At 38.7% G+C, this 14,941-nt stretch overlaps 1 protein-coding gene across 5 annotated transcripts in view; it reads right to left on the bottom strand.

Moving 5' to 3' along the window:
* LOC122551906 (cytoplasmic polyadenylation element-binding protein 2-like) overlaps positions 1-14,941 on the bottom strand; it is a 120,326-nt gene that overhangs the window by 52,884 nt on the left and 52,501 nt on the right. For 3 of the 5 annotated variants that reach the window (XM_043694477.1, XM_043694484.1, XM_043694505.1), the window contains 2 exons: positions 12,687-12,792; positions 9,705-9,755 (listed from right to left, as the gene is read on the bottom strand). In XM_043694477.1, the coding sequence (XP_043550412.1) occupies positions 9,705-9,755; positions 12,687-12,792 (157 nt within the window). The remainder of the gene's footprint in view (positions 1-9,704; positions 9,756-12,686; positions 12,793-14,941) is intronic. The other 2 variants (XM_043694490.1, XM_043694496.1) reach the window with 1 other exon arrangement.

Raw genomic sequence — 14,941 nt, 5'->3', positions numbered from 1 at the left:
GCCTCAGGCGACTGACTGTGTGGAGTTTGCACGTTCTCCCCGTGTCTGCGTGGGTTTCCTCCAGGTGCTCCAGTTTCCTCCCACAGTCCAAAGATGTGCAGGTTAGGTGAATTGACCATGCTAAATTGCCCGTAGTGTTAGGCAAGGGGTAAATGTAGGGGTATGGGTGGGTTGCGCTTCGGCGGGTCGGTGTGGACTTGTTGGGCCGAAGGGTCTGTTTCCACACTGTAATGTAATCTAATCTATCACCTTCATCCCCTCCCCCACTCACCTATTGTACTCTATGCTACAATATCCCCACCCCCCCTCCTCCTCTAGCTTATCTCTCCACCCTTCAGGCTCTCTGCCTTTATTCTGATGAAGGGCTTTTGCCCGAAACGTCGATTTTACTGCTCCTCGGATGCTGCCTGAACTGCTGTGCTCTTCCAGCTTCCACTAATCCTGATAACCAGTGTGGTGCACATTCATCCACTACAGGGCTATTCTCTTCTTAACCTCCGAATGTTAAAAGCTGAAAGGATATTCAGATGTCATCATTTCCATATGCAGAAGACCTAGGCAGAGAAGTTTTATCTAGCTTGCACCAATTTACACTTGAAATCAAAACCATAATATTTTAAAGCAAAGAAATAGTGCAAATATTGAGAAGTTTCTTTTTGTGCCGCTTCCCTTTCTTCACCAATCCAGCAGCTAAGAATGTGACCAATTTCCAGTATTTCCCCAATTCAGACTGGAAGAGACAAAGTAACTGTCAAACTTTATTTTTCCCCACTTTTCCGATTAATATTATTGCTGCGGCTTGATTTTCCCTGTTCAACAAGGTTGAAATGAGAAACTCAAATTATGATGATTCTTAGCCTATGATTATGATATCAAACACTGGACTTACTTCCATCATACCACCAGTATATCACAACATATTCTTTGACAACCCATTTTTAAATAAACTGAGTCCATCACAGATTCAATATTCCAAATGCGTCATTCCAGTAGAGTCAATTAAATTGTGCTACCTGTAGTTACCGGTCAAAGCTTTAAAGTTGATATTTTTCAGTTAATAACGACATTTCATTGGAAAAACGAGTCTCAGTTTGAAAATCCTTATTTTCAATTAAAATGCTCATTATGTCACATCCCGTAAATTGTGATAACTGGTTTAAATCTTCAAAGTTTGAGAGAAGATTTGTAGCTCGTTGCTGTGGTTCTGTTCGCAGAGCTGGGAATTTGTGTTGCAGACATTTCGTCCCCGGTCTAGGTGACATCCTCAGTGCTTGGGAGCCTCCTGTGAAGCACTTCTGTGATCCTTCCTCCAGCATTTGTAGTGGTTTGAATTTGCCGCTTCCGGTTGTCAGTTCCAGCTGTCCGTTTATATTGGGTCCAGGTCGATGTGCTTATTGATTGAATCTGTGGATGAGTGCCATGCCTCTAGGAATCCCCTGGCTTTTCTCTGTTTGGCTTGTCCTATAATAGTAGTGTTGTCCCAGACGAATTCATGTTGCTTGTCATCTGCATGTGTGGCTACTAAGGATAGCTGGTCGTGTCGTTTCGTGGCTAGTTGGTGTTCGTGGATGCGGATCATTAGCGGTCTTCCTGTTTGTCCTATGTAGTGTTTTGTGCAGTCCTTTCATTAATTTTTTTTCTTCCAGTCAAGGATTTCCTTGGGTTATCATCTTTCTTCTTATTCTAAGTATGTTTCATATGGAAAAGGTACCTTTGATTGAGTGTGTTTCCTAATTTCTTGGAGAGCAAGATGTTAGCTCTTCCTGCATTTCTGTCTCAATGGCAGTTGCTCGCTGACCAATTTTCAAAATGCCCACATTTTATACCTCCTAACATCAGAACGTCTATTGGTTCAACCTTGGCAAAACAAATTCAAACTTGATTGGGCTTTAGTATCCTGGGGTATAATTTAAACTGATTTGGTTAAGGACAATTCAAATTTAACCAAACTCAAGTATCTATTTTACAGTCAAATGTTACATATTTTCAATTTTCCAGTACATTCTGGGACTGCCATCTAGTCATATACACAGGTGCTTGTAAACTTAGTTCAGAACAGCATTCATTCTCTCAAAGGTACAGTAACGCCTTCAACTTCATAACACCTGCCTCTTGCTTATTTTTTCCTAAAATGTGTTTCAGCATAACATTTGAAAATATCACATGCCATCCTTCCAATTTACTTAATAACAGTTCTACTTATTAGAATGGCAGGGCTGCCAATACAACAGAGATAACAAAATAGAACTTGAGAACGCAGTTGTATTTGAGGCACTGGGTGCCTCATGTACAAGTAGTCCTGAAACCACATGATTTAGGAGAATAAGTAAGCCGTTTGGCCAATAAGTCTACTTCACCATTCAATGAGATCATGGCTGATCTGATAACCCTCAACTCCACTTCCCTGCCTTCTCCCCCCATAAATCTATGTCCTGACTGAATAAATCTGTCTCAGCCTTGAATATACATAATGACCCAACCTCTACGCTGTCTGTGGTAAAGAATTTCTAAAGTCACAACCTGGAGAGAATTTTCACTAGAAAATTGCACCTGCCTTCAATGGGCAACCCCTTCCTCATAGTATGTCCTCTGGTTCTACACTGTCCCATAAGGGGAAACAATTTCTCCATCTACCTCAAGCATCTACCATGCCAAGACCCCCAGGAATCTTATATTTTCAATAAAGTCTCCTCTCCTCTTCTAAATTCCAACCTATTCAATCTCTTCAAGTAATTTCATCCATAACCTGGGATTAACTTAGTGAACCTTCTCTGGACTATCTCAAATACCAGTGTCTTTCCTTAGATAATGGGATCAAAACTGCTCACAACCATGCCAAGACCCCCAGGAATCTTATATTTTCAATAAAGTCTCCTCTCCTCTTCTAAATTCCAACCTATTCAATCTCTTCTCATAAGTAATTTCATCCATAACCTGGGATTAACTTAGTGAACCTTCTCTGGACTACCTCAAATACCAGTGTCTTTCCTTAGATAATGGGATCAAAACTGCTCACAGTATTCTAGGTATGATCTGACAGGTATCTTGTAGAGTTTTAGTAAAGTTTGCCTATTCCTATAAACCATTCCTTTTGAAATTAAATCCAATATCTATTTGTGCTCCCTACGATCCACTGAACTTGGATGCTGCCTTTTTGAGAGTCATGCCCAAGGACCCCTATGAACTGCAGTTACAACTTTCTGCAGTCTTTTTCCTTTTAAACAATATTTTGTTTGAAAGTTCTTTTCTTCCTGCCAAAGTGTACAACCTAACATTTTCCAAAATATTTTTCATCTGGCCACTCATTTTTTTTCCTTTCTACATATACATCAATATATTAATATAACATCTTACATAGAAAATCAGAACAATACAACCGCATTCATATCTTCAATAGGGACAGAATGCACAGGACGCACAGGACAGAAGACATTCACTTCAACAAATTGATTTAATGAATCACACAGAAAGAAGTTTTGAAACAACAATCAGATTAAAAATAGAATACTCCCAGATGCGTGAAGAGTAAACTCCATGTGAAATTTTGATGTGAGTTTTTCTTCCTTGTGTGGCACGTTCTTTTAACATCTATATGACTGACCTTTCTTGGGAATGATATAATGCAGTGAGTCATAGTTTCTGCAGCACATTATACAGGAATTTTGAGACTCAGCCAGTTGCTTGCTTCAGCAAACTGTCATACTCTAGAATTACCTACCACATAAAATAGATGTCCAGATGAAACCCTCAATAATGTTTGGTCACATGTAGATTTACAATATTTTCTCATTAAAAAGGTCACCTCACTGCTTGTCAATGCACATATACGTATCAAATATTATCAAACCTTGAGATATGCTTATTGCAGTGAAATAAGACCAACCACCTATATTTTTAAAAAGTTAATATGCGACTAGGTGCCTTCACATTTATTAATGTCAACAAATTTAGAAGTCTGTATTAGACTACACTCCTCTGCTGTGTTTTCGTCCCTTCAACACAACTGCAAACTCGTTCATGGAATCTAACACTTTCCTTGCTTCACATTTGCTTTCTATAATAAATGGTAAACATGGGTTAAAAAGATTTAATTTTTGTGATTTTCCATCCTTAAGGTCTCCACAAATAAATTCTAAAGCAATTTTTATAAAGAACAAATATTGACCTAAAATGGCTGTCATGATGACCTGATCAATGTTTAGGCAAGTCCAAGAAATACATACAGAATACTTTGACTGCACTGAAATGATCATTCCTCCAAGGAAAGTGAAACCAGGCATCCCATTTGACTGATACTTGCACAAATTCTCATATTTGAAGACAAAAGACTATCTGCTGAGTCTTCAACTGACAAGGACAATGAAACAGGCTGAAATATACAAAATGGATCTATATTAACAGCTAAGTTGAACAAAGAAATATAAACTAACAGCAAGAATACTGCAAGCCTTATCTGTCCAGGTCTCGCTCAAACTTAGTCAGTGCCCAGTGAAAAAGCAACTTGCACAACAACCAGTCATCAAAAACTCAAGAACAACAACTTCACTGCTCCAGAATGGGAGTTAACACTGAAATAACTGGCCTTAGTTTTAAATCTTACAGCTCAAAGACTTATGATTAGATTCCCTACAGTGTGGAAACAGGCCCTTCGACCAAATAAGTCCACACCGACCCTCTGAACAATAACCCACCCAGACCCATTTCCCTCTGGCTAATGCACCTAGCACTATGGGCAATTTAACATGACCAATTCACCTGACCTGCACATCTTTGGACTGTGGGAGGAAACCTGAGCACCCGGAGGAAACCCATACAGAAAGGAAGAATGTCTGTGTGGAGTTTGCACAGTCACCCAAGGCTGGAATCGAACCTGGGTCCCTGGCATTGTGAGGCAACAGTGCTAACCGCTGAGCCACTGTGCCGCCCACAACCACTTTAAAGTAAAATGTTAGCCCATGCTTCCTATCTGTACCAGTGTGAGCTTGATATCGTCTCCCCCCCAACATTGAGGGCATAAGTCTGGAACTCACTGCACAAGGAAGATGTTGGAGCAAGATAGCCTCACTGCATTTCAAAAATACTTCAATGCTTGCTATAGTGCTACAAAGAGCTGACAGATCTGAGGCTAAACAATACATGCAGAGATAGGACCAGAGCTAATGTTCTGATGGCAGATCACAGAACTGTTAACTCAGCTCCTCAGCATTTAGTTTTATTTATAATACATAGTTATTTGACATCGGATCTCAATACTTTTCACACCACAAATTCTTGCAAGTTCCCATCTGATGTTACCATTGGTCAAGTCATATCCCAGTTAGAAATCTGGTTTGAATGTGTTTTGGATAATTTAATAAATTGATTTTTCACTGAAATACAAGCGCACAGTGCTGCCATTTTGACTTTAACAATAAAACAGAAGTTAATTTTCATATCTCGGATAATAAAATGAAAGAAAAAACTACTTGCATATAACGCAATTTGAAAGATTTCAAAACAACCCCACTTTCTTAACACTACTCAAACATCAGAGTGAATTCCCATCAACACTTCCATTGGTATGACTTGCCAGTTTTTCAATTGCCGATCTTCAGCGTTCGATTGCTTCTTTCTTCGGTAATCACACATCTGAGCCTAGACTCTCACACTTTCCAATAACTTCTTCAATGTTCTAACCAAAAGTTTATGGGCTTGAAATTTCTAAGTAAAATCTTATTGTGAGGTAACCTATTCCCTAACTTTGAGTTATTTCCTTCACCCTTCCACCCCCCCACACCCAAGAGAACTGTATGTTCCATCTAACTTCATCAGGAACGAAGGGCTTTTGCCTGAAATGTCGAATCTCCTGCTCCTTGGATGCAGTCTGACCTGCTGTGCTTTTCCAGCACCACACACCCAGCATCTGCAGTCCTCACTTTCGCCTAAAAGAAATTCCTGATTTCACCTATTTCACCCAAAAGCAACATTGATTCTGTCTGCTTGTAAAGCCCTCCTAATGCAAGTAAATTTCCATCACCTCAGGACCTCACACACATTGGTTTAAAAGGAAATGGTGTCTCTGGAAATACTGACAAGTTAATCATTAAACATCCTCATACACAGACCAAACCCACATGCCAGGAGTTCAAAACACAAACTTTAAATTAACAATCACATACCTTCCATCTCACTAATATTTTTGCACGCCTGTTTTTAAAATAGCAATATGGCAAACAGAGCAAGTAAATGTTTTTGATCATTGTATTCACTTAATGGAAGTCCATCAAAAGTGTGGAATACCACCCGACTTCAAGAACATTAAACTAGTAGCAACTTTGGCCAGAAAGAGGTGTGTCACAATGTTTAGCTCAACAAACCATAACCATTTTCAGCTGGCAGAGAGCAAGCTAACAACTAATAAGCATGACCAACCGACATTGCAAAGAACCATTTTCTGAATGGACAGCGGGAAGAGATCTAGTGTTGCTCAGTCCGAATCAGTATCTTTAACTTCACTAGGGAATTTTAAAGTACCAGTCATAACTGGTCAAAAATGTACAAGTGCAATTTCAAATGTTTATGGAAGACAAAGGCAATAAACTGTCAGTGAATGGCAGTAAATGCTAGTTAATTAAACATACACAAATATCTGTATTTGTGGAAAGTATTTTCAGCCAAAATCAGTGCATGTGCCTAAAATGATAACATTGTAGCCATGTCTGTGACTAGTCAGTGATTTCACTGAACTAAAATACAAATATTAGGGAAAATGGTAGATGCTATTGTTAAAGATATTTTAACAGGTTACTTGGATAAGTTCAAGATAATCAGGCAGAGTCAACTTTGTTTTGTCAAAAGGGAAATCATGTTTCAAAATTTATTGGAATAGTAACTTGTGCTACAGATAGAGGGGAACAAATGGATGTATTGTACTTAGATTTCCAGGAGGCATTTGATAAGGTGCAACACCAAAGATTATTACAAAAAAAAATAAACAGTTCATGGCATTGAGGGTAACAAGCAGCAAAGGAATAAATGGATCTTTTTCAAACTGGCAGGATGTCAAAATAGTGTGGCATACAGGTCAGTGCTGGGGCCAACTTCCAACAATTTATAATAAGTGATTTGGCTGGAGACCCCGAAGGTACAGTAGTTAAATTTGCACATGACACAAGGCAGGTAGGAAAAAGTGTATGAAGAGCACATAAGGAGTCTACAAAGGGATATAGGTAAACTTTGGGGGGAACAATTTGGCAAATGGAGTACAGCGTTGAAAATGTGCAATTGCCTACTCTGACAAAAAATTTAAGAGGCATGTTATTTAAATGGCTCACCATTTAGATTGCAAAGGTTGGAGATGCAGAGAAATTTGGCAGTCCTATTACATTAATTGTAGGTGGTGTGTGCGCAGGTACAGCAAACGAGTAAAGCCTAACAGAATGTTCTGTTTTATTGCAAGTGAAATTGAATGCATAAGTAGGGAGGTTATGCATCAATTATATAAGTCAGTGAGATCACATCTTTAGTACTGTGTACAGTATTGATTACTGTGCTCATGAAAGGATGTTAATTTATTAAAAGCACTTCAGAGGTTTACTCGACTAATACCTGGAATGGGCCGGCTGCTTATGAGGAAAGACTAGACAGGCTAAGGCTGCCTCCTGTGGAGTTTAGGAGAGTCAGAGGTGATTTATTTGAAACATACAAGATCCTGAGGAGACTTGAGGTAGGTGTTGAAAGATGATTCCTCGAGAGAAATCTAGAACCAGGGGTCAGAGTTGAAAAATAAGGAAATGAGGAAGCATTTTCTCTCAAAGAGCTGAGTGTCTTTGGAAGTCCCTTCTTCAAAAGGCAGAAGATGCAGAATTTTAAAATATTTTTAATGCAGATTTTTGATTACCAGGGGGTGAAAGAAGATTGGTGATAGTCAGAGATGTCAAATGAGCCATGATCAGCCATCTTATCAAATGGCAGAGGAGGCTTGAAGGGCTGAGTGGTCCTTGCTTTGACGCTTTAGGTTAACAGTCATATCATTTATAAAACTTAAAATTCTTACAGCACGTGGCCATGCAGATGTGGATAAGATGCTTCCCCTGGTTAAGGAGATTGAACCAGGTGATACAGTACCCGAATAAGAGTAGCTGGTTCTGCTATAACACTGGTGTGTTTCTTGTATTTGAATTGGCTTTAACACGATTCAAGAATTTAAAACATTAGTATTTGTAGAACGCAAGCTTTCCTTGGCTAAACGTGATGCTGCCCTCATTAGTTTAAATGGTGCAGTTATTGTGCAATTTTCTTATAATGAGACCTTACGAGAACAGGACTATCTTGTTATACCAGAACTGACTGTAGGCCATTTAAAACCGAAACAAGCAGGAATTTCTTGATTTGAATCTTTGGAATTTAACCTCAGTGGCCTGCAGAAGTTCAATCGCTGAACATACTCAAGACAAAAAAAAACATTGCTGGATACCATTACTAAACATCTAAGGATAGTGATGAATAATGGTATAGAGATTGACGATCGACGATCTGCAATATTGTTTTTTGCATAATGGACCAGGCTTGACAGGCTGAATGGCCTAATCCTGCTCAGGAATGGAGATACATGTTCAGGGGCAGGGGAAGTAGATATTACCCAGACAGCAAACATTTTGGAATTTCAAAACTACAAATGCAAAAACATTTGAACATGGATAATCAAACTATTAAAAATTTTCAGATACAACCTAACACTTTAGGCTGGGTTTTCATATTGAACAACTGTAACAACAATGCCAAATACCTTTTATATTAAGCATTAATGGCACGGGCTCATCTGATAATATGTCAGTCATTACTTTTTGAAGCATAATACAGATTTCAAGGTTTTTAGATCAAAGACATTAAAGAATTTCAAAGATTTGAAAAAAATTATTCCACAGTAAAGGATTTTGTTCTGACGTAGCTACATAAAGCAAAAAATAAATATGTGTCGACGTGTACTGCAATGTTAAGGGGATATACTTCCCAACTTGAGTTTGTTGCTGATTTACAAAATGGACAACATGATTTATTTCTATTTGCACAAAATATATTAAAATAAACCATATTTTGTGCACTAACTTGCAAAATGAGCAAGAACAAATTTAACAAATAAGCTTAAAATTGCACCTAGACAAGATCACATTTTAATTTATCCTTAGACCACTGGTAAAAACAAACAATGGAAGGCATGTTCCAAAATGCATCAGAGTATAACATGGCTACAATAGGCAAAGTCATAAATTGCTGTACTGATTGGGTTTGTGCACAAACCCAACTAAAATGTAAGCAGGATTAAAATTACTTCTAAGATTACATGAAATGAAAGAATGCAATTGTATCCACATAAGATGATTGCAAATCATAATCTGACCTCAAAATCTCAACAATGGCTAAGCTGGTCAGTGATGCAATATCAAAGACAGCTTACTGTATTCAATACTTCTCACACTACTTGGTATTATTATTACCGCACATGCTACTAAATGAAGATGAAATCAGATGTAAGAGGGATATATGATAATGAATAACAAAATTCAACCAGTTGTCAGTTTGATATTAAAATTAGGCCATTGTTTTATACAATATTTACTAATTGTAAATTCCATCTCAAGTCTGACATTCTACCCATTGATGCAACTCAACTGAAGTATTTTGATAATAGTAGTGGAAGTAGTATTACTCATTTAAAAACTTACCATTAATCATTAGAAAATTGTCAGTTCCTGGATGTGGATATCCTAGACGACCTGAAATGATAGGATGAAAAAAAAAGATTTAGATTTCAGAACGAAAGACCATTGCTAAAATTGTAAACGAATGCCAGCATTGAAACATTAACTTTTAAAGAAAGCCAAGAAAAATTCTTGCTTTTATGAAGCCCTTCATAACCTCAGTCACCCAAAGTGATTCCCAGTACATTATGCCTTCAGAATTCTAATAAAACTAAGCTATCACACACACTGTTGTCATCCAGCTGAGTGGCTCTGAACTTGACTGTTTAATCACTGTTTTTCAAATATTAGCAACAAAATCTCATTCAATGGCTTCTGTTCTTTTCATTCATTCATGGGATATAGGCGCTGCTGATTGAAGAGTAAATGCAGGCTCATCCCTAACTTATTGCTGGTGAACTGTGTTCTTGAACCACTAATGTCCATATTCTACAGGTAGACCCCACAGAATCATTAGGGAGGGATTCCAGGATTTTAGCCAAGACAGTAGTTCACTCGTGCCCTTGAGGGAAGGAAGTCTGTTGACCTTACCTGATCTGGCCTACATATATGTCTTTAAACCCACAGTAAAGTAGCTAATTCTTACCTACTTCTGAAATGATTGCCAGTTGTGCAAGGGCAATAGTGAGGCAATAAATGCTGGCTAGCCATTCCACATTCCATGAACAAATTAAAAACCAAAAAATGTTGTAGTATGAAAGTGCAACATTTATTTCAAACAAGATTCCCAGTTTCAGCTTATAAATCTAATGAGGAATGGCAAATTAATCTTGGTGGAATGGGGTGGACAAGTTGTTCAAGGAGAAAGTCAAACTTTGCCCAATACATTGTAAAATGCCTGTCAGTTTCATTTATACTTTGAGCCAGTACTTGATAATTCAGCACTGGATATCCAACACAATGCCAGAGTCCTTGAGGACATGCGGCAACATTCTACAGTATTGCAGCCAGTAATTTGTCACTTTCCTTCCCATTGTATTCCAACTATATTCAACTTTGTATGACTGGATGGAGTAGAGATCTGCTCTAAGGGCCCCTGTCACTGCCACCAGTAGCTTGTCAAACTAAAGTTTTTAATAGAAAACATGTTTCAAAACACTTTAACAAAGATGTAATATTTTCTTTAAAAAAGGATACCAAGGTAAAGGAGATACCAGATTGAGTAGCCAAAAGCTTAATAAGGAAGAGGATGGCCATTTTATTTTGCGCTACTGGGTAGCCTGGAGGCAATTCAAATTGTTGCAACTTTGGATGAGACCAGTAACTTCCATTTTCAGAAAAAGCTGAAAACCAAAACCCCAGATATTTACTAAAAGATTGAAGCCACAAGATTCCTTGGTTTAAAGCAAAACAATTGCTCCAAGTCCAGTCAGCAAAGTCTTTCAAAACATTGCCTCTCTGGAGAATTTAAACTCCTATCCTAGCAGTTATCCAACAACAGCGCAGAGCCAAACTGAGTGACACAGGCACAGTTTTATTAAGAATGGTGCATTTCTACAGAATCTCATCTTGATCTAGATGACATAAATCCACTGATGATGCTTTCAAGTTGACAAAGTAGCTGCAGCCACTATATAATTGCTTAGTCTCAACTTCTGGATCTAGGTCTGGTCTTCAGTCTGCTTGTTTTGTCCCGCTAGACTTATTGATTTCTGTGGAGCTCGGATTGATCAGTGCAATTTTACAAGTTTAATGTAAACACAGTTTCTGTCCTCCCGAAGGTTTGGAATTCCAATCTCTATCATTTTTCATTTTCTTTGAAATTGGGATGGTGAGGTTTTTTTTTCCCCCGAAGTCTCATTTTTCCAGGTAGGGGCTATCAAAAAAGTAGCCTCAAAACAATAGATTCTACCACCACTGCTGAGCAAAGTAATGGTAATGACGGAGACACACCAATGCTAATTGGATGGCAGCAGCATGGCTTTGGACTAACATTTACAGTTGGAATGTCCGATCAGAACAGTCAAATCTATTTTGGACAAAAAGCACCAATGAAGATGATTTGTCAGCATTGGTAATATCACAGGTGGTTGTAGTAAGCAGTCTTCATTATGGTGAGGATTCAGGACAGTTGCAGGGATACAGACTCCTCCTTTCTGGAATGTCATCTTTTACTTCAATCTCATTCACTTCAAACTTGTAGTTACAGAACACTGATGATGACTATGATCAAATTAATTATTCATTTAGGATTACTCAATATTTGAAAGTAACATTATCTGAAGGGCATTTTTACTACAGCAATAAAGATATTTCTATTCAGGTATTCAAACAATTAATCTGTGCAACTGAACTTTTGCACAAGATATATTTTAAAAAAAAGGTTAAAATATTTACCAGCTAAATGACTGAAAAAGGAAATGCAGTTTCCAAAAAAAAAACCCATGCATTTCTATTGGAAAAATAGAGCATAAACTTCATTTGGAAATAAATTAGCATGTCTCAGAACATGGTGAGAACATTTGGTAAATGGAGTGTTAAAGTGAAGTTGAGAATGTATTAATAAGGAACAATCATGAATGCTATGCCCTTGACTTACGCAATTAAAAAAAACCCACAGATCAGCTTTTTAATCTTTATTCAACTGAACTTGTGACCAAGGAATTAAGTTCTTGAAAGCTGTTACAATAGAATAAAACTTTTTTTGTTCTATTTACCCACAATTCCACAGTGATAATAATTTTGACTTAATACATTTCAGAACATTAAGCACAAAATACTCACTTGCTTTTTTAATATTAACTAAATAACAATTTTGACCTCATTTACAACTATTTCAAACTAATGTATTTTTTAAACTAACAATTTATTTTAAAGAACTAAAACATCTTCCAACTAATTGTGACCTGCTTCATTGAAGCCAGATCAACTAGGGATGGCCAAATGATAAGTTACATAAGGCCAGAAAATAGCCAGTATCCAGTCACCAAGTCACCCTTTACTTACATGGAAAGAGCCCTTGACACTGATCCGGCTCCCTCAGAGCCAAGAGGATGCGTGACATTCCTTTTTTTCTTGCAGGACTCGCTTGGAGAGGAAAGACCCATTGGTTCTGGAACAGTCAGAAAGGCTGTTGAGGAGCCGGGCACATTTTGCTTCCACAGTTTGAGTGTTTGCGGCTTTCATATGGTCCACATGCTCGTTCAGGACGGTTTCACCTACCTGAACTTCATAAGTCACTGGACTTGACCTCACATTGACCATGCCTCTTCCAGAAGCTGGGCCACCCCCATGGTCCCTACACCATTCATGAAAACAATTTTATTTAATACTTAAACCCCCAGGAAAAACACCTATGTGGTCAGGCAACCAGTAACAAGTTTGGACTGCTTTTTCTGCCAGACCATTGGGTGATGGACAGTATGGAGCTGTCCTTATTTGACAAATACCACTTGACTTTAGGAAATACTCGAACTTCCTTTTGGCAAACCATTGCCTGTTATCAGTGACTTCCGTTTCCAGAAATTCACGTATTCCAAAAGATGCGTACAGTTTTTCTATCGTCATCCCACTCTATGACAAATGAACTCTATACATGTCCAGCTGCTTTGAATGGGCAATATAATAACCAAGAGCATTCAGCCCGTGAAAAGACCTGTACAGTTGTCATGTAACTGAGCCCAAGGTTTACACAGTCACTCCTATGAATGTGGAGCTGCTGCCAATAATAATCTTTGTCCTTGTTGGCAAAATGGAAACTGTCCCAGCACAACATGGCTATGTCAGCATCCAATCCTGGCACAAGATAACTTCTCACCAATGTCTTCACTTTGGAAACTCCTGGATGACACTGGTGGAATTGAGCCAGCACCTGACAACAACCTTTGCTTGATACAATCACTCTTGCTCCCAAAAATAGTATGACATCTTCCACTGTGATCTAGTCTCTCTGGGTCCAAAAACCTTTGATTCTGGTTAAGACAGCCCTTTGGTTTCCCCCATCAACGCCAACTGTTTCAGTCTCACCAGAGCTGGAATTTTCTGCATCCAAAACCTTATATTGTCAGTTGCGACTGGAAGTGTCCAGAAAACTTAAAACCATTACCATTCTTCCAGTGGCAGAACACCAGAGAGGTGTATCTGCCAGTGAGAGGTGGCTTGATGCATTTGCATTTGCTACTTGGCATCTCAGATGGTGTTCCAACTTATAATTATAAGCACTTAGTATTAGAGCACACCGCTGAATTCTGCCTTAAGCTCTGGGCAGCAGTGCCATGTCCTCTTTAAGTAGACCTAGCTGGGGTTTATGGTCTGTTATTACAAATGTATACCCGTAAAAGGTACTGGTGGAACTTCTTGACTGCAAATGTGAACGCAAAACCTTCCTTCTCTTCCTGGACATTTATGCCCTGCAATAGCCTACGCTGTTGGGCATTTCTCTCCATTGAGCTGCCCATGATTTAATACTACCCTGAATACCAAGAGAATACATTGCACATCAATACCTGATCTTCCTTGGGAAGATTGTGTCAACTACTTAAAGAATGACAGCCATTTCTTCACTTCCCTCAAGGCTATGGCTTGGCTATGTGACCATTGCAAAGGCTTAAGGGTTGATGCAAAGGTGCCAGGATGGACGCCAGATTGTGTGTGAACTTGTCTAATAATTCATCAGCCCAAAGAAAGACCTAAACTCCAGCACAGATGCGGGAGTACAGGCACCTTTGATTGCCCTCAATTTATCTTCTAAAATGTAACCTGGTCTTGTCGATTCTGTAGACCAAATAGGTCACCTAGAGCACATATTTCCCCAAGCGGTACACCCACCTGGGAGAAAAGTTTAAGGACTATATCCAAGTTCTCCAAGTGTTCTTTATTTGTCTTCCCTGTTATTAGCATGCCATCTAAATAAGTGGCAACCTGAGGTAGACTTTGTAAAATGTTCTCCATTGAAAAATTGCACAGGCTGACAATAACCCAAATGGCAGTTTCATATTGGTGCAAACCCTTCTGGGTATTAATTGTAGCATACTTCTGGGAATCGTCATCTAACCACAATTCCAAGTACGCGTGGTCATGCCCAGCTTTGTGAAGGACAGCCCTCCTTGCCTACTTTGCACATAAATTCTCTGAGGGATTGGGTATTTATCCAGCTGTGAAATATGGTTTACCCATTGTTTAAAGCCCCCACAAAAGGTTAAGTGACCCATTGGGCTTCATAAATTGGCACAAATGCTGCCCATTTCACAAACTGGATTGGT

The sequence above is a fragment of the Chiloscyllium plagiosum genome, chromosome 1 (genome assembly GCF_004010195.1).
Source record: "Chiloscyllium plagiosum isolate BGI_BamShark_2017 chromosome 1, ASM401019v2, whole genome shotgun sequence".
Classification (NCBI taxonomy): Eukaryota; Metazoa; Chordata; class Chondrichthyes; order Orectolobiformes; family Hemiscylliidae; genus Chiloscyllium; species Chiloscyllium plagiosum.
This window is presented reverse-complemented; position numbering and strand designations above follow the sequence as displayed.